Raw genomic sequence first — 19,470 nt, 5'->3', positions numbered from 1 at the left:
AAAGAGGTTTGAAGAAGGGTGAGAAAGTGGGAACATGAAGTGTGCCATCAGGAAACAGTCCTTGTCCCGAGACAAGGACTTCCTCCTAAAATGCACAGCCCACATCTTGGATGCTGTCCAAGACAGGTTCTTCTGCCTCAGTAATAAGGAAGCTGCCTCCCACCACCCTGTTCCTTGGTGGATATGGCTTCTGTATTTCTTTTGCCCACACTGAAGTCCTTCCCATCACACCGGAGACATGCTTCAGAGACAAGGGCCTCATGCACAGACTCATCCACCACGATGCTAGGTGGCACAAAAGCCCCTGTCTGCTTCACCACCACATGGTCCTCATTAGCACTCACCCAGTGAGAAGATTTCCCAGAGGAGGACCCCAAAGGACCAGACGTCGCTCTGGGTAGTGTAGACCTTGTCAAAAATGCTCTCTGGAGCCATCCACTTCAGTGGGAGACGGGCCTGCAGGAGGGAGAGGCAAGGCACAACTGTTCATTCACCAACCAGAGACAACAGCCCTGATCCTCTCTCCATGGAAGAGTGGAGGTTTGGTGAGACCAGAGGAGGGATAAAGACAGTGGAAGCATACAAAGACAGAGGAATGCTGATGGGCTGAGAAGCAGAAGGAAGGAGACAAATCTGGAGGTGGTGAAGGACTGCACCTCCACCATTGGACCAATGGTCCCTGTTCCCAGACACACATATGGTTCCACTCCTGCCTTTTTCTATTTTCTTTAGTTTAGTCCATCCCCAAGATGGTACTCACACTGCCTTTCCTGACATAGTCAGGGTCCTTGTAGATGTCTCGGGCCAAGCCAAAGTCACAGATCTTTACCACATTGTTCTCTGACAGCAGGATGTTGCGAGCTGCTAGATCTCTGTGGATGCACTGAAGGCACACGAAGAGGAAGAGGCAAAATCAGAAGGACAGGAACCACCATCATAAAGTGAAGCATATTCCCTTCCCCTATTCTTCCCTTGCCAACCTGAGTTGTAATGGGGAAACTAGGGAGGTGAGGAGGAACTAAAAATGCAAATTTTAAAAGGAGATAAATAAGGAGAAGATGGAATGCAAGACAGCCAAGTTCCCATCTTTGTATGTCTGTGGGCAGCCCAACTGGGTCCAGGGTTTCATAGTAAATCACAAAATGAGCTCACAAAGAGGTATGTGAAACTGGAAACAGCAAGTTGAAGAGACTGGTTATCCATGGGAGCCTGTATATATACATACACACATGCTCTATGGCTCTGTGATTACACCAACAGATCACACCAGGCCTTCTCCTGTCAGGCACAAAAGAAGAATAGAGAATGGGAAAGGGTGTGCTCACCTTTCGGGATGCCAGAAACTCCATGCCACGTGCTACCTGGAAGCTGTAGCAGATCAGATCTTCCATTGTCAAGGGACTTTGCCACAAATCATCCACTGTCCAGGAGTACAAGAACACAGTTAGATATTGAGTTGTCTTGTGTCATCCTTTCCTCTCTCTAGGATTGCAGGATACAAACAGCCCCTGGGTGAGATACAGCTAGATAGTTCTGTAGGGATGGAAGGGACTCTGAAGGCCAGATCAACATTCCTGCCCTAGGTAGGACCCACTGAGAAACCCCTTCAGTTCATCTTTCTTTAAGTAAAAAAAAAAATCTGAAGTAACTTAGTCATTCCTTTAGAGTTTCTAAAGGCCATTAGAAGAGACAACAGATGAATATAATAGCCCTGTTGAGGGAATTGCCACACAACAGTGGAGTGATTAGCTCTGAGGATGAGTCCCAGCTGCCTAATGCTGTACCCTAACCCATCACCCAGTTTAAGCAAGTCTAACATCTTCTTGTCAAGCTAGGTGAGGTATTACCTTCCTGGATTGGCTGTGCTGTCTGGCCCTTGTGCATCAGAAAGCGGTTGAAGATAGCACTGTCACTGGTCCCAGATCGACTCCTTCTGTCTGCTCTCACTGCCTCCACAATGGACTGGACCTGAATACGCAGCCTGGGAGACTTCTCCTGGCAAGAAGATCACAACAAAGACCTCAGCAGACAACACACACTGCAGCCCCTGTACCCACGAGCTGCACACTCTTATCCTGCTCTTAGACTGTAATTCTGGCCTGGAAGCATCTATCTTCCTCTGCAGAAAGAAATTTCTTCCCTGATGTTGCATGTGAACCAGCATCACTGAGTAACATACTGCTACACAGAGGGTGCCTTTTCCTCGCTGCTAGATTATGCTCCTGAATGCATGTCTTCCTCCCCTAGCCATGGGGCTGTTCCTAGGGATAAAGGAGGTTACTTACCCTGTAAGGACTGAATCCTTCTCGCTTGGTCCGCAGGTAATTGGAGAGGTTGCCATACTTGCAGAACTCAACAATAACCATGAGTGGACCTAATGAGAAGAAGCCAAAGGTCAGGGGAAGAGATAAGGATTTGGAACAGTCAGAATTTGCCCTGATTCATGTTATATCAGTCTTGCTGTGGCACCAGGGCTAGGCACACACATCCCCACGTTTCCCCACAGTCACAGATATGTCCAGAAAAAATGGCACAGGGGATGAGCAGTGATCTCTGGGAGGAGGCTCAGCCTGTTTCCCTGTGATATTTACCATTGGGTTTGGTACAGGCACCCAGCAAATTCACCACATTGAGGTGGTTCCCGATGTGAATGAGGATTTTCAGCTCTGACATCAGTGCCTTGTGCTCACTTGCAGTAGCTCCTTCTGGAAACACACAAATCACATCATGATGATGGCTCCTCACAGATTTTTCTCTTCCCCTTGTCACCCCCTCTTAGCACAGTGATAATGTGTGTCTTGCTGGAGACTGCAATCCCCAAGCCTCAGTACATTTTGTTATTGAATATTTACAAATTAAATGGCAGAGCCTTGTCTGGAGCTCCCAAGATCCCTGCTGTAATGCAGGAGCAGGGGTACAAAACAAAAACACAACCTGCATCCAGCACATTTTTCCTTCTGATAGCTGTGCAGGTAAAAAGATCACTTGAGGGTTACATACAGATGCACATGTTTGAATCTCTGCCCTTTTGGCCTCCAAGCAGGGATAACGAGCTGTAAAACTGTTTGAAGGAAAATTAGAAACAAAAAGACATTTAAGTCTTTTGATTGTGACCGAAGAGAGGCCTATCTCAGCTCAAGCACAGGAGGTCTTATAATTCCTTTCCAATAGCAAGTACAGGGTTGTGCTCCTGCCAGCTCTCTACTGCATTTTCTCTCTGAGCATCTAATTCACACCAATTCTTGCTCCTCTGTTTCACCCTCAAGATGCATTCTCTGGTTTTATGTGCATTTTTCATATTTTCCTCGTATACATTTTACTTTATTTGGAGTTTGCAAATCTAGTCGGACAAAGAGAGAAGCATCTTCCTGAGCAGCAGCTGATGTAAGAGTCATGCCTCAAAGGACTGTAAAACAACCTAGTATGACCAGGCTTCCCTCTGCTACTGCTGTGCTGATCACCTGTACACTTGCAGTGTAAGTGCTGCTGAGCCATGCCTCATTCAATTTCTACATACAGGTCACCACAAACTGCCTTGACATTTTCTTGGTTGCTAAATTACAGGATAATGTTCTGGATGCCTGTTCAAAAGCATGGCTATGTTTAAAATCTCACTCTGGACTGACCAGAGCTCAGCGTGCTTCCCTACTCAGCTGAACCTTGCCCATAAACACAGGAATGTTTAGAAGGCAATAAGGAGCAACACTTCCTTTAGTGGCTTAGCAGAATGGGTCTCTGGATTCTTTTTCATCCACTGAGACAGATCTCATTCTTTGCCTTTTCAGGCAGCTAAATTCCCTTGAAAGCTGAATTTCCTAAGTTCCTGCTCTACCACTTGCCTCCCAGTGCAGCTGAGTGAGGCTAAAGCATCCCCGAGGGAAGGCCATGAGGATCATCTGTGTTGAGGCCAAGAAGCCATATATTAAAAGACTGGCACCAGCTCCTCTCCCTTTGCTCAGTGCTGGCTCAGGCAGAAGCACCAGTGCTTGTGGGAGAGAAGGCATTTGCTGAGGCTCTGGAAAATATTTTATGCCAAAGGGCAATCGTTTACAAGGTAGACTTTCCTTGGCATCCCTTGCATTCACATGGACTGCGTATTCTACTTGGCTCTCCACATACCTTTCAGCATTTTGACTGCTACGGTCTCACAGCTGTTACTTTTATTGATCCCAAATGCTGAAGCTTCCACCACCTTCCCAAAGGCACCATGACCCAGGACTTTACCTATGAGCAAAGAGAAAGGCACTGTGAAGGAAGGCAGGTGCAGCATGGAGAATGGGGCAAAAAAGCCTTACAGGAAACCAGAGGAAGAAGAAAGAAAAAGAATCATAGAGGAAAAGGAAGGAGTGCAGTATGTGCCCTTCCCAGGTGGCTGCTTGCTTTGGTGGTGAGAATAACAGAAAGGATGAAGGGAGGAACTGAGACAGAGCTGGCATGGACAAAGTGGAGGAAGGAAATGGCCCTGCTGCAAGGAGGGGCTGTTTGTTGCCCTCAAACAGAACAAATGGGAAAGGTAAATACAACACCTTGCAGAAGAACAGACAGGGGTCAGGTCACTGCTCTGTGCCTCAGAGGCAGCTTGCAGCCCCTATAATCTTCCCAGACAGAGGGAAGAGATTGCAGGTGGGTGTCACAGCATGGGGGTATCCTGGTCCTAAACTCAGGGTATTTCCTGTGAATTGGGCTGTTTTGCCCTCATTGTGTAAGAAATCTGGAGGGTGAGTTCCAAGGGCCAGTGGGAAGCCCTGCATGCATGACACGGTGGCAGGGATGGGGCTCAGCTCACCCAGGCGCAGGCGGTCTCGTGGGAATTCCCACTTGCTGGAATCATAGGGCAGGTACTCGCACTGCTCCTCCAAGGGCACCTCACCAGGGTCCATGATGATGGAGAGGTAGCCGGTCTTGATGTCTGCATGGGCAGGCTGCAGGAATCACCAAACACAGTGGGTGAGAAGATATCTCCTTTGCCTGCCTCGACCTGCTTTCCCCTCGCAAAGGCTTTCCCATGTCCCCATCTTTACTGCAGCCCTTACGTACCCTGTCTTTGGTTGACTGTCAGAGTACTTGGAGCACTACTCAATGACTTACTCTCAGCAGGCTCTGTCACACAGCCCCATACAACAGCAATGGGGCTGCCCCAAGCCCCACCGAGCCCTCTCCCCTACCCCAGAACAGAGACAACCACATACCCTTTTGATGTTACAGAAGATGAGGATAAGGAGGATCCAGAAGAAAACAGCGATGACCCCAGTCCCAATCAGGATGACAATCTCCACATTGGTCTTGTCATCAGAGCCTGTAAGATGGGAGGGAAATTGCAGACTGAGAAAAGGATTGGCTATTTCTTGGGACCTGCTTCGTGATGTGGGGAGACAAAGGAGCTGCGGGTTGACACTCTCCAAACAAAACGTGCTCTGGATTACAGATGCTCTCAGGGCTTTCCCTGACACCCTGCAGCCTGGCATCACAGGGAAGAGGCATGGGACTTCAGACACACTCCTACTCGGATGCTTCCATCCCTAAAGTGTGTTGTGGCTGCTGGTACCTTCTACAGAGACACTAGCCGAGGAGTTCACACAGCCCTTGGCATTGCAGACACTGCACAGGTAGAGTCCAGCATCCTCCTCCCTCACTCTCTGAATGCTCAACCTCTGGTTGAAGTCTGCCAGATCGATTCCTGTAAGGAAAGAAGGGTTATGGTGGTCACTCACAAGGAAAGGGGATTGAACTCATTCAGGAAAAAAAATAAGGCTCCTATTTTTTAGCCTGTTCATTTTAGATGGCAGAATTAAACTGCACCAGTGAGTGGAGGCTCTGCCCTTTGGCTTAAGCCTCCAGAACTACTGTGGAAGGGCCTTCCTCAGGTAGTGCATGGAGGGAACAAAACCCCACAGACAAGGAAACAGTTCCTGGGCAGTCCAGCTGGTGTACCAAGCTCTGCTTGCCTCGAGGACCTGTTCCTTTTCCCTCTGCCATGTGCCTAGATCCTTCCCATATTCCCATATAATGGGATCTGGGTCAGTCCCCACATTAGCAGAGATGCCTGGCACTGAGCTGAATACAAGAAGAAAAAGGATACAGCTCTCCTTGCTGTTCACATGAATGTATATATGCACACAATGTTGGTCCAGTCCCTAGGGCACAGGCTTGTCCAGTGAGAGCACATCAAACCAGGGCAGAACATGATTAAAACCAGAATTGAGGCAATTCAGAGAACGGGCTCCTTTGCCTGGACACAGCAACTCCCAGCACCCAGCAGCACTCAGCTCACTATTCGCCAGACATGATCCATCTTTGATCCATCCCCAGCCCATTGTACCTGACACTTCTTCCACCAGTTTCTCATCTTTGTACCAGCTGATGTCAGGGACGTGGTTGCCATCCACCTTACAGCGCATCTCTATGGAATCGCTGACGTTCACCCAAATGTCTGTCAGGTTCTGCTTGAGGCGGGGGATCTCCAGGGCTGGAGGAGCAGCACAAAACGGATTGATCAAAAGAATATCTGCATTCGTGGGGGACTTTGGGTCTCTAACCCTTGCTGGAGGGTGTCTTGGGACCCAGCTGCCTTTGCCACCTTGAGTTTAGCTTGCATGGCTTCCCCCAGGGATGGACTGGAAAGCTGACTGCAGCAAGAGTACCAGCAGCAAGTCACTCCCACCTGCCCTGCTGACCCTCACCCTGCACAGAGATGTATTTCTTGTGGCAGTGCTTCTCCCGGGTCTTCCTGTTCTGCACCTCACACACGTAGTCTCCCTCCTCGCCCAGGGAGATGCTGGGGATGGTGAGCAGCAAGGTGGCGTCATTGGAGTCAGGCTGAAAGCGGAGCTCGCCCTGCATCTTGGTTGCATAGTGGTGGACATTCTTGCAGTCCAGCACCAGGGGGTTGCCCTCCTCATCGTGGAGCTTGGAGAGGTTCAGACGATACCACTGCAGATTCTCATAAGTGTAGTTGTCCGCATTGCAGCTCAGCTGTAGGTCCTGCCCCTCTATGGGCTCTTCTGAGGGCTGGGATTCGATCTCAAATCCATCTGGAATGGCTTTTGGGAAGGAAATGAACATGTGAATGACTTTTCTTGGCTCAGCTGCCAGATACAATGAAGTTGCCTCCCTGGGCTCAGCTCTCTGTCCACTGTCCTCTGCCAGGGTAAATGAAATCCACACTAGAGCCTGTAACGTGCAAGCTGCAAGCAACTGACAGCTGCAGCTGAGCAGGCACTAATGGCTGTGTTGAAGCCTCAGGGTCAAATTAAGATGGGTCACAAGTGAAACAAGTCTAGGAGGTCTGAATGTGGCTGTTCTCAGTCCACTTTGCTGGGCTCTGGCTTCTCAAAATCTGGCTTTCTCCCGACATCAAAATCCAGCAGGGGCCATGCCCAGGGCTGGGGCCAGAAGGACCCTGCCTGGGAGCAGGGCTGGCAGTGCCACTAGAGGATGCTCTTGGACCAGGCTCGTCCCCAGCCCAGCATGCTGCCTGGGCCAGCAGGACCTGTCACAGCCACACCAGCTTATCTCCACATCTGTCTGCACTATTTGCCGCCAGAACTCCAAGCTCTTGTCACTCAGCAGAAATCTAGGGCAGCCCTGATTTCCTGATGGCTTCCTGGTCACTGTTCAAGGTGCTGTGTGTGAATGATGACACCTGGCAGATCTAGGAGCTGCTTGTTTCAGGCAAAGGGCCCAGGTGGCACTGGTAGAGGGGATGTCCTCAGTACTCACTTGTCACATAGAAGTAGATCAGCCTCTCATCTCGACCCACTTTGTTAGAGGCAATACACTTGTACATGGCTGAGACGTTGGCCTCCTGGATGGCCAGCTTGCTGACTGTCTGGTGGGAGAAAAGAGAAGTAGAAGAAGTTAGGAAGGGTGAGAGAGAAAAGTAGGCTTGGTGCTGCTCTCTGGCAGACAGCCCTGTGCAGTGAGATGCCTGCTCCGTGGGCTCAGATGACCTGCTAGCACTCCTTTTATCCATAAGTGGAAATCAGACTCAAGAAAGCATCCCAGCTTTCACTACTTCATCCTATTATCTTCTCCCTTTAAATTCCAAGTGTATATAGACATGATCCTAAAAGCTTTCTCATCTTTCCTTCCAGCAAGACTTGTCTAAGACTGGGCACGCAGCCTGGCTGCTGCCCTGGGAGCACAGCTCCAGGAGATGCTGCCTCCAAAGGAGCCAGGAAAGGCAGCTGGGGAGCATGGCTGCTCTCCTCCCAGCTCACACTGCACACACATGAGCTGCCAAGGGTGTTCCAAGCACTCCCCTTAGAGGAGATCTGCAGCTTGAAGCATGAGTTTCTTCTCCCTCCCTGTTAAATGGCAAGGTAATTACATGCAAAGATCCATCTAATGAGGCAATGCTTAAAAATGCAAAAAAATTGAGCCCCTACAGGGAAACAACTTTGTCTTTACTGTTCATCCCATACACACTGGGATGCATTTCAGTTCTAAGTGGCAATATATTAGCTCGTGTTAATCAGAAGGAACAGTCCTTCATTCAGTGCATATTCATTACAGCTGAAGTGACCTAATTACCAGTACTTTTGAATGCTGCCTTTCCTGTTTCTTGTGGATATTCAATAGAGCTGAAGTGACCCTACTGGTGGCACTTCAGTGCGCTGCCTTCCTGCTCTCTTGGGGATTTTCCCTCCAATCTGTGTGGATTTCTGTGTTTGACATCATCCTGCACTACACATGCGGTGGCTCATTCCAGCCCTCATGGACAGAATAAAAACCAGACAGAGATGATAAGAAAAGACAGTCAGAAAGGAGGAAAGGGAAAGAAAGCAGATCCCTGCCTTTCCCTTCGGCTGCTTGGGGAGGAGCAGCATCTGCCTCTGCCACCCCCTTGGCAGAGTGACGAACTGCTGGCGGTGCTGGGGAACGGGAAGTGCCTTTGGAGGTGTGTAGGAAAACAGGAAGTGACTTTCGGAAGCGGGGGCCCATTTGTTTGTTCTGCATCCCTCTGCAAACAGCCGGTGCCCAGCACCAGCGGGAACAGGAACCGCAGCGCAGCGCAGACCTTGCAGCTACCAGAAAGAAACAGGCAGTGAGCACTGCCCAGCTGCCTGCAGGTCACACACCAACAAGGGAGAGATGTTCCCTGCAGTGGTACCGGCTCTCCAGTATGACCAGCCCCAGGCCGGTTTTTGCTGGCTGATCCCTGTTTCCCACTCCCTGCTTTAAGAATGGTTTGGGGCTACGGCCTCACCTTGTTCCGTCCCTCCACGAACTCCACCCAGGTGTCAATGCTCTCAATGGGGTTCACTGCGTCCTGCTGTGACACGTCCTTCCAGTCCTTGCACTCGGGCATGCGATCTCGCTGATGGCGCCTTGCTGCCCGGTGCCTGCTATTGCTAAGCCAGCAAGAGCAGAGAGAGATGGAGAGAGGGTCAGTTGGGAAGGAGGCAACAAAACTGGCTTTATGTCTGAGAACTGATGCTCCTAGCTCTGACTGCAAAAATTCCTGGGGCTCTGGATTACATAGTACTCAGGTACTCCAGAAGGGTGGTCTGCAACCACTAGTGAGGCAAACATGATCTACAGATGTGAAAACTGAAGCAGGAAACAAAATGGTGTCCCAGGCAGTATCTTCACCCCCAGGCCTGTGTTTTCATAATTCACTACTAAGGATGGAGAAGAAAGGAGTGAAAACTTTTGGTGTGTGTCTGGGGCAGTTCTTGATATAGCTCTGCTCAACAATGACTGTCCCCTCAGGACTGTGAGTTGGAGATGTCACAGCCTGGCTGGGTGATGACTTGGAGAGCAGAGGGTGCAGCACCAAAGGATGCAACTGCTGTCCCTGATCCCACAAAAGCCAGGAGGGAAACATCCCAAGTAAAGATGCTGCTGGCAATCCCCCAGAGTCACGGTGGCACTTTTCTGGGGCTCATGATGGCAACTGGGGTGAAAAGCCTAAAAACCTGAGATGTTGCAGCTTGCAGGATGCTACTGAAATACAGGTAGAGAAGGGAGGGGGAGAGTCTGCCCAAGATCCAGGGTGGCAGAGGCAGGGGGAAGCTGAACAGCTAGCTCAGGGGTGAGGACACACGCTGGCAGTGCCGGCAGAGCACTTGGCAGGACGAGCACACTGGTGAGCTATGTAAACAACAGGAAGCCAGAAAGAAGCCTCCTGCATCCTCTGGAGCTCTGCTAGGCAGAAACACAGCGGCCTTGGGAGACAGTGCCCATAATTCATGGGCCCCTCTGCTTCCTGACAGGGCCACGGTGCACTTGCATGCAATGGAGAGCATTTTGGTGTCTCAGGCTTGGCAACAGCCTATCCAGGGCTGCAGGACCTGGCTTCCTCCAGGGACCCTGATGTCCTTCACCCTGACTACTCTGCCTATGACTCCCCAGCATCCCTTTTCCTTCTTCCTGCAAATCCACGGCTAAAAAATGCCACTGCAGCCCTGCCTGCTGCTGCCCCCACTTCCTCAGGCACAGGCAGCGGGCACGCACCCTTCCTGCCCATCCATCCTGCCTGCACAAACACCCTCCAGGCAACCTCCCCAGCAGCTGGAGCTTTCCTTGCATTCAGCAGCTCCTCCTCATGTGCCGCAGCTCCGCTCCCCTCCCCGCCAGCACACACTTCCACCATCACCTACCAGATGGGTGGACTTCTGAGCAGGAGTGGAGTGAGCCCCAGCTGCTGTCTCAGGGTCTCACCAAGGGGCACTCAAAACAGAGACAGGATCTGGGACACAGCCATAGTCATAAGGAGCCCTCAGCACCACACTGGTGGAGTGGCAGGATGTGGGCACTGGGAGGGATGGCACTTACAGGCTGCGTCGAGAGAACATCCGACAGGGCATCCATGGCCTCCACTGCCACTGGATCACCTCCGGTGCTGGGATACCATAGACTGTGCAGGTGAGGGCCTGGGGGCTCCTCCGTGAGTAGATGCTCGGGGAAGAGGTTTCCTTCTCATGGATGCGTGGAGGAACTGCAAGTACCAGAATGACACTGTGAGCGGCCCTGGGCTCAGCTGCTGCATCCCTAGGCCTGGCACAGCCCTCCCCAGGTTGTCTATAGAGACTGGGCTCTACAGCACTTTGGCTCCCAGGGCAGCTCCTGGGGAGCTCAGGCCCACAGAGCAGGGCGGGTTATACTTAGGCAGATTCAAGTGATGACATTTCTCTTTCCTCTGCTGGGTATGGCTGTCTGGATGCTGCAGCCCCCAGCACAAGGTTACAGAGTCTGCTGGAGACAAATCCCCAAGCAGCAGTGTCCTTCTACTGCTTCTTGTGCTGGCACCTGATTTCTTCATGACATGGGGCACCCAGAGAACTGCTCCAGCCCCAGGCTCCATGTGTGCTGCAGCTGCTGTGCTCTCAAGTCTCCATCAGTTAAGATCACTCTCAGCAGCATCCTCAGCAGCAGCTGGGAAACAGCCCCTGAGCAGGGGTGTGTTCTGCACAGAGCAGCGGAGCCAGGAACAAAACTTCAGTGTCCCGATCCCACTCCCATGGCATACTGTCCATGTCACAAGCAACTAGCCTTGCTGTAAACAGAGCAGCTCTCAGCATTAGGCTAAAGGAGGTGATGTAGGTACCAACTGCTCTAGGAAAGCACCAGGAGCTTGGTTGCACAGCAGCCCAAAGGTCAGGGCTGTATGCTCAGTGCTCTCCCCCTGGCCACAGCCCCTCCCTTACCATTGACAATTAACTGGAGGCTGATGCGCTTCTCCAGCCCCACCAGCCTGTTCCTCAGAACCAGCGTGTACATCCCAGCATGATGCTCTGCCACATCCTTGATCTGCATTGAAGATTGAGATTGCTTGGGAATTAGCTTCCCATCCTTGTACCTGTGGGGAGGCAGAGAGAAAATGCAGCCACGGGGAGGAAGTGTCTCACCAAACCACGGTCCTCTCTGCAGGGACCCCTGGGCTTTCCCCAGACCTCAGCTACAGGTCTGCACACTGCTGTGAGGATGTGAGTTTAGGGGTGTCATGTCTGTGCTCTGAGCAGGGTTTATATGCAAAGCTCCCAACTAGCTCTGGTGGGAGTGCAGCATGATGCAGTGCATAACCTGACCCTAACCACAGACTTCCCCTCCTCCCCTCCCCTGCTGCTGACCCACGGGGGAACACCGCAGGAACATGGGCAGCCCTTCCACAGGTGGGAGAAGGTGACATCCGGGACAATCTTGGCCACAGAGGGACCTAGCAAGGAGGCTGGCCTGGTTTTCCTCTTTGGATGGGGGATGGAGGAGAGGAGAGGATGGCTTGGGCCAAGAAAGGTGCGTTACCACTGGAAATCTGGTGGGGGGTAAGCCACGACTTTCACCGGCAGCTTCACAGCTTCATCTCCGGCAGTGGCTTCTATCACCGGCCCCTTCCGCCACTCCACGTTGATGAAGGGCTTTTCTGCAAGAGAAGAGGTGAGCGTGAAGGGGAGCACGAGGAGTCGGGCTGCGGTTCCACGAGGGAGCAGAGGGTGTCTTACCATGCACAATGACATCGGTGCTCTCCTCCAGCATCTGCGCGCCGTTGGTGGCTGTGCACGTGTACCCTCCCAGGTCCTGCTGGCTGACGTTGTGCAGGGTCAGGATGCTGGAGAGCTCTGTGTGTGTCTGCAGGGACCGCCGCTCGGACTCTATCACCGCTCGCTGCATCTGGTGGCAGAGAACAGGGCAAGAAAGGCATCAGAGGGATGGAGTTGTGCAGATGGGCTCCTTGCGTCTGCGTTACTTGCTACCTCCTTCCAGGAGGCATCTCCACCACGCTGACTGGGAAGGCGAGGAGCCTTGTGTGATGACTGGCCAAAGCTGGGGTAAGAGTTTAGCACTGGTTTGCTTTGGTCTGCATTGCAGTCACTAAACTGGAGCCCTGTAGGTATGTGAACACCATAATGCTCTCAGAAAACTCCAATGTTTCACTGTTTGTGAGAGCCAGACTACCACAGGGAGGAAATACAGAGGGAAGGAATTCCCTTGCAGGCCCTTGTTAACTTGGGCTGTGAGGGTGGAACAGCTCCTGTCAAATCAAGGACATTTGGTCTGTATTTGTACTGGTGGAAGTGAAGCCAGTGCTTGCCCAGAAGTTCCACAGAGAAATAATGGCTGAGGAAGGAAGATGATTTCTGCCAATAGAAGGAGCCTTCCCTCTGCCCGCCTCCTGCTGCAGGAGAGCAAGGTGGAAAAGCTCTCTGAGATGGCCAGAGCACAGCATGGTTATGATGCTGAAGCAGAGCACTGCCAATGCTGCCAAGAGCAGTGAATGGGCAGGATGGGATGTCTCAGAGAACAGCAGTACCTGTTTGCCAGGGTACGTCCACTGGAAGCGGACACCGGAGTTGAACTCGGCCCACACCGTGCAGTTCAAGACCAGCTTCTCTCCCACTAGCAGCTCCATGGCTTTCCTGGGGTACAGCTGGATGTCATACAGTTCAATCCCTGATGCAGAAGAGGTAAGTAAAAGACATTTCTGACCTACTGATTCTTTGAAGCTGGGGTGTGGGTCTCAGAAAAGCAGATCAAAGCGGAAAAGCTTGGAATCTGCAGCTCTGATTGTGCAGTTACAGGAGGTTTGGGTATGAACCGCTGCTGCTGAGGATACCTCAGCATGGCACACAGATGGAGGAGAGGGCTGTAACAACCTCATGAACTACACCAGAACACTGCACACTGTCCCCTAGTGCTTCCCCAAACCTTCACCTGCTATGTGGATGATGAAGAAATTGGATTTGAAGACCTTCTTGTCAATGACAGTCTCACACTGGACGAACAAGGAGTCTCTGATCAACTGAGTGGGTACCTGCATTCCCTTCTTGTTGTCCCAGAAAATGGCTTTCCTGTCGGGGTGGATGAGGGAATTTTGCTGGAAAAAACAACATTTTCCCAAGTGAAATGAGAGGATAACGACATTCCCACCCTTCATGATGGCTCTCTCTCTTCTGTGGGAAGAAACGATGCAGCATCATGCTATGCTGGCCTCCTGCTCTCTCCCCCCTGTTTGTCATCTAGGAATCGCAGCCCCTGCTATACCCTGAGTGTCCGTATCCTGCACTGCGAGCCTCCCCATCCTCAGAGCAGGCCAGAGACTTCCAGGAATGGAAACTGATAGTGATAGCTAAGGAAACTGATGCTGATGTCCCAAACATCAGCCCCACCGGGATGGGGACTGACCTTGGATAGTGTCCTTCCCGGGCAAGGGAAAGGCCCCTGGCCCCTGGAGTGTCCCTGGAGGGCTTTGTACAATAGTAACACTCATCCTGGAAGGATGTATTTGCATTGTAGAAAAAAAAAAAAGAAAGAAAGAAAAAAAAAAGGCATAAGCAAGCTGATAATAGAGTTGTTTTGAGTAGTATTTAGTGCTCAGCCCCAGAGCTGCAGCCTCCTTCCCCGTGGGGTTGCATACCACCTAGAGAATTTTTAGCTCAAGAGACCAGAGCAAGCAGGGGATGCTATGGGATCAGAGCAAAGTCTTATTTTGTTTCAGAGAGATAGGGAAGAGGTGCAAAGTTGGCAGGAAACCTGCAGGGTTTGCCCAAGGGAACTGACAACACAACCTCAACCAGCAAATAAAACAAGGAAGCCAGTGGCTTGTACTTTCCATGGAAAATGTATCTCATGTATTTTCCTTTCCTGGCAGTGCCTGTACTTGTCCCACTCAGGCAATTACAAATGCACAACAAATGCAACGTGTGTTGGTCTTCAGCATCCCACTGGTGGAGCTCTCACCGAGATGAGCGTGACGTTGAGGTCTGGGATGGACACAAGGCATGGCACCCAAGTGTTCTCCTTCTTGCTGATGAGGAGTGTCTCTGGCTTGTTGATAAACGGCTGCTCAAAATCTGAGGAAGGGATACAAAGAGAAGAACAACTAAACAGAAGCAATAGGAGAAGTGGAAGGAACCAGAAGAATGGGAAGCTTTCTGGCTCTCTTCAACACCTTGTGAGTTTGCTAGAGGGAGCGATGCTGGGCTGATCAGCCCCATCTATGATGTGCCACAGCAGCAGAGACACCTTGAATGCAAAGGGTGAGTGCTGGGCTGGCCAGCTCCTGCAACATTTGGGCAGTGCTGGGAATGACCTTCCCTTTCCTGGTCCCTTGAAGGTCTCTGCCTGGGCTTGACCCTGTGAGAAACCATTGGGTTTCATGCTGGGCTCCACGCCTGCCCAGCTGGTGCCAGTGCTGGAGCAGCAGCAGGCAGAGCAACCTTCCAGGGTGAGGAAGTGAGCTGCAGTGCAATGGTATGCAGATGTCATCCTGCAGCCGGCCTGGGCGGCAGATAAACAGATGAGCTGAGATTTCCAGGACTGCCACTCCACTGCCTCCCAACTGCTGCAAGCACAAATATTGACAGGAAGAGTAAAACTACCCCAAATTAATCAGTGAAATGACTTAGAGAGGCCAGGGGCGGTACGCTGTGCTCTTCCACATGGAGCCCCTGCCATGACAAAGTACTGGCAGGAGGGGCTGTCCTGTCCTGCTCAGCACCTTGTGTGTGTCAAACCTGATGAACCCAATTGGGATCCATTGTGGAGGGGATTCATTGGCAGCATGCAGACACCTACCGTGGTCCCGAGCCATTGTGCTGGGCACCAAACAAATCACAGAATCACAGGTTGGCTTGGGTTGGAAGGGACTCTTTTCCCCCGGTAGACAACCCCCCAAAGCCATCCATCTAAAATGATAAGTCCAAGATATAAGAAGTAATGATCCCCACCTGGGAACCCTGCTACTCCAATCACAGTGGCCACAACCCATTCCAACTCACTGCTGAGCGCATAAGGATATCTCTACATGAAGTGTTTTCTTCTACAGCTTAGGGGAAAGAAACCATGACCAGGAAACATAATGGTGAGCTCTTCTTGAAAAGACGTATGCCTCTATTTCCTTGAGTCCTGGCACAGGATTGCTGCCTTCTGAAATCCCAGGCTTGTTTCAAAGCGTGAACATGTTCCTCATTCCCTTCCCAAGCCCTGGGCACACTTTAGGGAGGAGGCACACAGCTGGCAGAGGTGAGAGACTACCAGGTCCTCTCCAAGCTCAGAGGGCAGCCAAGAATGCACTGATTTACTGGGCAGCCCCAGCTGCCAACGAGTTTGTGATTCATGCATTAACTCCCCTCTCTGATCCCATCCTGTATTTTCTGTAAGGCTGTCTTAATGGGTCAGATGGGAATAATTTAGTATCTTCCTCATTAATATATGCTAAGCCTGATGAGATGGGGGCTGTATGTATCCTATTTCACTCTGATGAGGCATTCTGCATGTTTACAGCACTAACTGTAGATCTAACAAAACACACACCAAACCAGACATGTTAGAAATAAGACGTGTGAAGCTGCAGGTAAAATACAGAAGAACCCATGTTTCCAGCCAAGTACGGATATTTTGTTTCTGGCAATTCCACCAAGCTCTTAACATGACAAACGAGACTGGTGGATAAATCTGTGGCTTGACCATGCTGTCTCCAAACATCCCTGACACTTACATCAGCCCTTCCAAACTCTCCAGGGACAGTTTCACATTGCAGCCCAGTTCAGTGGGAACAGGCAGGGTTTTATCTGGAAGTTTTGCAGTGACCACAATTCTTGTCTTCCTAGGTTTTCCTCGACATGCCCTTCTCCTGCCTAGAAAGTCTGTACAGAAGGATCCAGAGGTTTCCTGGCTGTTTGACAGCCATAAGAGGGCACAGCCTGATTGGAATGAGTATGAACACATGCTGTGTAGCCATGTGCAAAGCAATGCTACGAGGTGTTGTGTCGATTTGTTGCACTGCTGTCTGCAGGCACTGTGAGTCCCCTGCACCCTGACAGCATGGGATTTATTGCCCCTAAGCTCCATCACACGTGCACGCTGCTGCTCCCTGCTAAACAGCAGAACCATTACTGAGCTGTAGATGAGGCCAAAGGTGAAAAGAGGTGAACAAGGGGACAAAGTGGCATTTGCTGGATCTCACAGCCATGCCTGACTATTCCAGGAGGTTCGAAATCCAAAATTTTAAAAAGGTAAATCCATACCCACAGACAAACCAGGCTGTTGCAGAAGCACACTCTGCGTGTAAGCCTGTTAGGCTGTACTTTCAGCTGCATGCATTAGCAGCTCTCTGCCTGATACAATGCTCAAGAGCACTGAATATCCCTGTCCAGCTCACAGACACCTCCTCCCAACATTCCTGAGACCAAGAGAAGCTCTGTCCTGCTCTAGGAAGGGCAACATCACCCACGTGAAGAGGAGGCAATTGCCCAGACAGACCCCGATTCCTGTCCAGCAGCTGCTCAGCTTTTTCTGATTTGCCTCTACATTTTTCTTTGCACAGTTGCAGAGGTAAATTTGGCTTTGCCCTGGGACTTCTGAAAAATGCATTTTGTATGTCATGACCTGCCTGGCTCGTGACAACTGCACCAGCTCTAAGAAATGGGGGCGGAAAGAGAAATAGCTCGGCCAACTGCTTCCAGGGGACAGCACTCATTTATCTCGCTGGATCCTGCTGCAGGGGGTGGGGGGACAGGGAAGCTGAGAATGGGCCCCCGCAGCCCCTTGCTGCACTGAGGTCGCGGCTCCAAGCTTGGCAGGCACCCTTCCTCCTCCAAAACACTCCTCATAATGCTGCCTGCATGGCAGCCCCTGCACAGACTGCATACAGGGCTCCAGGGCCAGCCCAGCCTGGGCACAGGAGGAGGCTGCACACAACGGTTCTGAGCTACTCGTCCTCTCCATTTATCATCTCTTGCCCTGTTCTGCCTCTGGCATCTTTGAGAGTCCCTCCCAGCTGACCAGAAGCTAAATCCTGTGCTTTTTTTAGCATTGGAGCATCTCTGAGGCTCAGCTCTCACTCCTTAAATTCCTGCATTCCAGCCCTGCTGGAGTGATGCCCCCAGGCCGGGACATAATTGAATCCCAGGTGCTGCTGCCATCCCCCAGAAATGGACGGATATTGCTTCCTGCATGAGGAGCAGCCCTCGGTCCTTTCCCCAGCCCTGCAGCCCCCGGGGAGTAAAGGGGGGGTTGAAGGGGGCATGTTGGGGTTTTTAATCTGTCTGATTTTGTGCTGGCGTGCAGGCTGGCCCTGAGCCCCCCACCCACCCCGCCAGCTGCCTCTTACCTCTCACAAAGACATAGGCACTGACCGCAGTGGTGCCCTCGATTTTGGCATCGATGTACTTGTAATAGCAGCGGTAGTAACCCGTGTCATTGGCCTGGCTCTCCGTCAGCACCAGCACTTTGCAGTAGGGCTTCGTGCCAGTCCCCTCGCAGTCCTCTTCCCGGATAGCCCGGCCCCCACTGGGCGCTGCTGAGGCCATGAACTCTGTCTCCTTCTCCTTCCCACTGGGCTCCACCTTGCCTCCAGGCCACGACCACTCCAAAGGATGCTGGCCTCTGGATACGGGCAAAAAATGGAGCATTAGCTTTGGGGCAATTAGAGTGAACATGGTGGGGGATTTAACAGCCCTCTGCTCATCTCCCACGTGCATGCATGGCCCTGCATGTGTCCCAAATAGCCATGGCTCTCAGACTAGGGCAAGGAGGAACAGCTTTCTTCCGCAGAGGGAAACAGGTGCAAGGAGAGGGCAAGCAGCTTCCCTAATCACCCGGCAAGCAGAGGCCGGTCCCATTCCCCAGGTCATCTCCTGGGCATGCCAGGCTGTAAGATATCAGACCCTCCCATGACTTTGTCCTGCTGCTGTTGATGCCAGGACAGGGCATCATACAGTGCCCTGAGGGAAATAATCCGTTTATTCTCTATTCCCCCCTCATTATTAAAAGGGTTCAGAGCTATTAAGAATGCGCACGGACACGATGAGTTCCTCTGGCTCAGCACAGCTGCTGACGGGGACATGCTTGGTGAATGGAGTGGGAAAGAGAAGGAGGGAAGGAAAGCAGATTGGAGAGAAACAAGAGAAAAGCAGGAAGGAGTCAGGGACAGAAAAGAATCCTCCAGCTCGAGCATACACGTGTGTGTTTATATATAGCCAAGGATGCCCAGCATGGGAGGTGTATGCACACATCCACACAGGCACTCTACCACAGCTTGCTCTGACTGCTCTTGTTTACTACTAACAAACCAAGCTTTTATGACATGCTGGAAGTTTCCTTCCGTGAAATCAGAGCCCCTTTCAGAGCACAGCCCAGTCCACACTTGAATGTTTGCCAACGTAGTTGAAAGTCACTGAAAAATGTGCAAAAGAGAGATGGGGAAAAAAAAGAAGACATCACAAGAGACAGCCGTGGGACAAAAATGGCTTTTGGTCAGCACTGTTTGTGCTGTTAGGGGAAACTGGAGTCACCTCTTATGCCATTTGGGAATAGGCACACGGGCACAGGCAGCTCCTCAGCCTGGGGACCGCTGTGGCAGGGCTGGGGCAGATGCTTCTGAGCACAGCCAGTTCACAAGTGGCACCACAGCTGGATCCCGACTGCAAAGGACAGCGTGGCCCTTCCTGCTGCACCCACAGGCCCACTGCACCAAGTGCAGAGCGGTACCTGGCCCCATCCCCAGGCAGAGCTGAGAGCTCCAACCCC

General features: G+C 51.5%; 1 protein-coding gene across 3 annotated transcripts in view; it reads right to left on the bottom strand.

Moving 5' to 3' along the window:
* FLT4 (fms related receptor tyrosine kinase 4) overlaps nucleotides 1-19,470 on the bottom strand; it is a 46,933-nt gene that overhangs the window by 8,496 nt on the left and 18,967 nt on the right. For all 3 annotated transcript variants that reach the window (XM_065734757.1, XM_065734758.1, XM_065734759.1), the window contains exons 3-24: nucleotides 18,053-18,327; nucleotides 14,680-14,792; nucleotides 13,654-13,816; nucleotides 13,253-13,392; nucleotides 12,444-12,612; nucleotides 12,247-12,364; nucleotides 11,652-11,803; nucleotides 10,780-10,942; nucleotides 9,209-9,353; nucleotides 7,720-7,828; nucleotides 6,681-7,040; nucleotides 6,320-6,466; nucleotides 5,546-5,677; nucleotides 5,190-5,296; nucleotides 4,787-4,922; nucleotides 4,120-4,224; nucleotides 2,592-2,705; nucleotides 2,286-2,374; nucleotides 1,848-1,995; nucleotides 1,326-1,420; nucleotides 761-883; nucleotides 345-456 (exon numbers count right to left, since the gene is read on the bottom strand). In XM_065734757.1, coding sequence (XP_065590829.1) covers nucleotides 345-456; nucleotides 761-883; nucleotides 1,326-1,420; nucleotides 1,848-1,995; nucleotides 2,286-2,374; nucleotides 2,592-2,705; nucleotides 4,120-4,224; nucleotides 4,787-4,922; nucleotides 5,190-5,296; nucleotides 5,546-5,677; nucleotides 6,320-6,466; nucleotides 6,681-7,040; nucleotides 7,720-7,828; nucleotides 9,209-9,353; nucleotides 10,780-10,942; nucleotides 11,652-11,803; nucleotides 12,247-12,364; nucleotides 12,444-12,612; nucleotides 13,253-13,392; nucleotides 13,654-13,816; nucleotides 14,680-14,792; nucleotides 18,053-18,327 — 3,215 coding nt within the window. The remainder of the gene's footprint in view (nucleotides 1-344; nucleotides 457-760; nucleotides 884-1,325; nucleotides 1,421-1,847; nucleotides 1,996-2,285; nucleotides 2,375-2,591; nucleotides 2,706-4,119; nucleotides 4,225-4,786; nucleotides 4,923-5,189; nucleotides 5,297-5,545; nucleotides 5,678-6,319; nucleotides 6,467-6,680; nucleotides 7,041-7,719; nucleotides 7,829-9,208; nucleotides 9,354-10,779; nucleotides 10,943-11,651; nucleotides 11,804-12,246; nucleotides 12,365-12,443; nucleotides 12,613-13,252; nucleotides 13,393-13,653; nucleotides 13,817-14,679; nucleotides 14,793-18,052; nucleotides 18,328-19,470) is intronic.

This window comes from Cyrtonyx montezumae, unplaced genomic scaffold, assembly GCF_038088225.1.
Source record: "Cyrtonyx montezumae isolate F1298 unplaced genomic scaffold, pur_monq_1.0 scaffold_18, whole genome shotgun sequence".
Lineage (NCBI taxonomy): Eukaryota > Metazoa > Chordata > Aves > Galliformes > Odontophoridae > Cyrtonyx > Cyrtonyx montezumae.
Note: the sequence above shows the minus strand (reverse complement) of the source record. Positions and strands in the feature narration are given on the sequence as shown.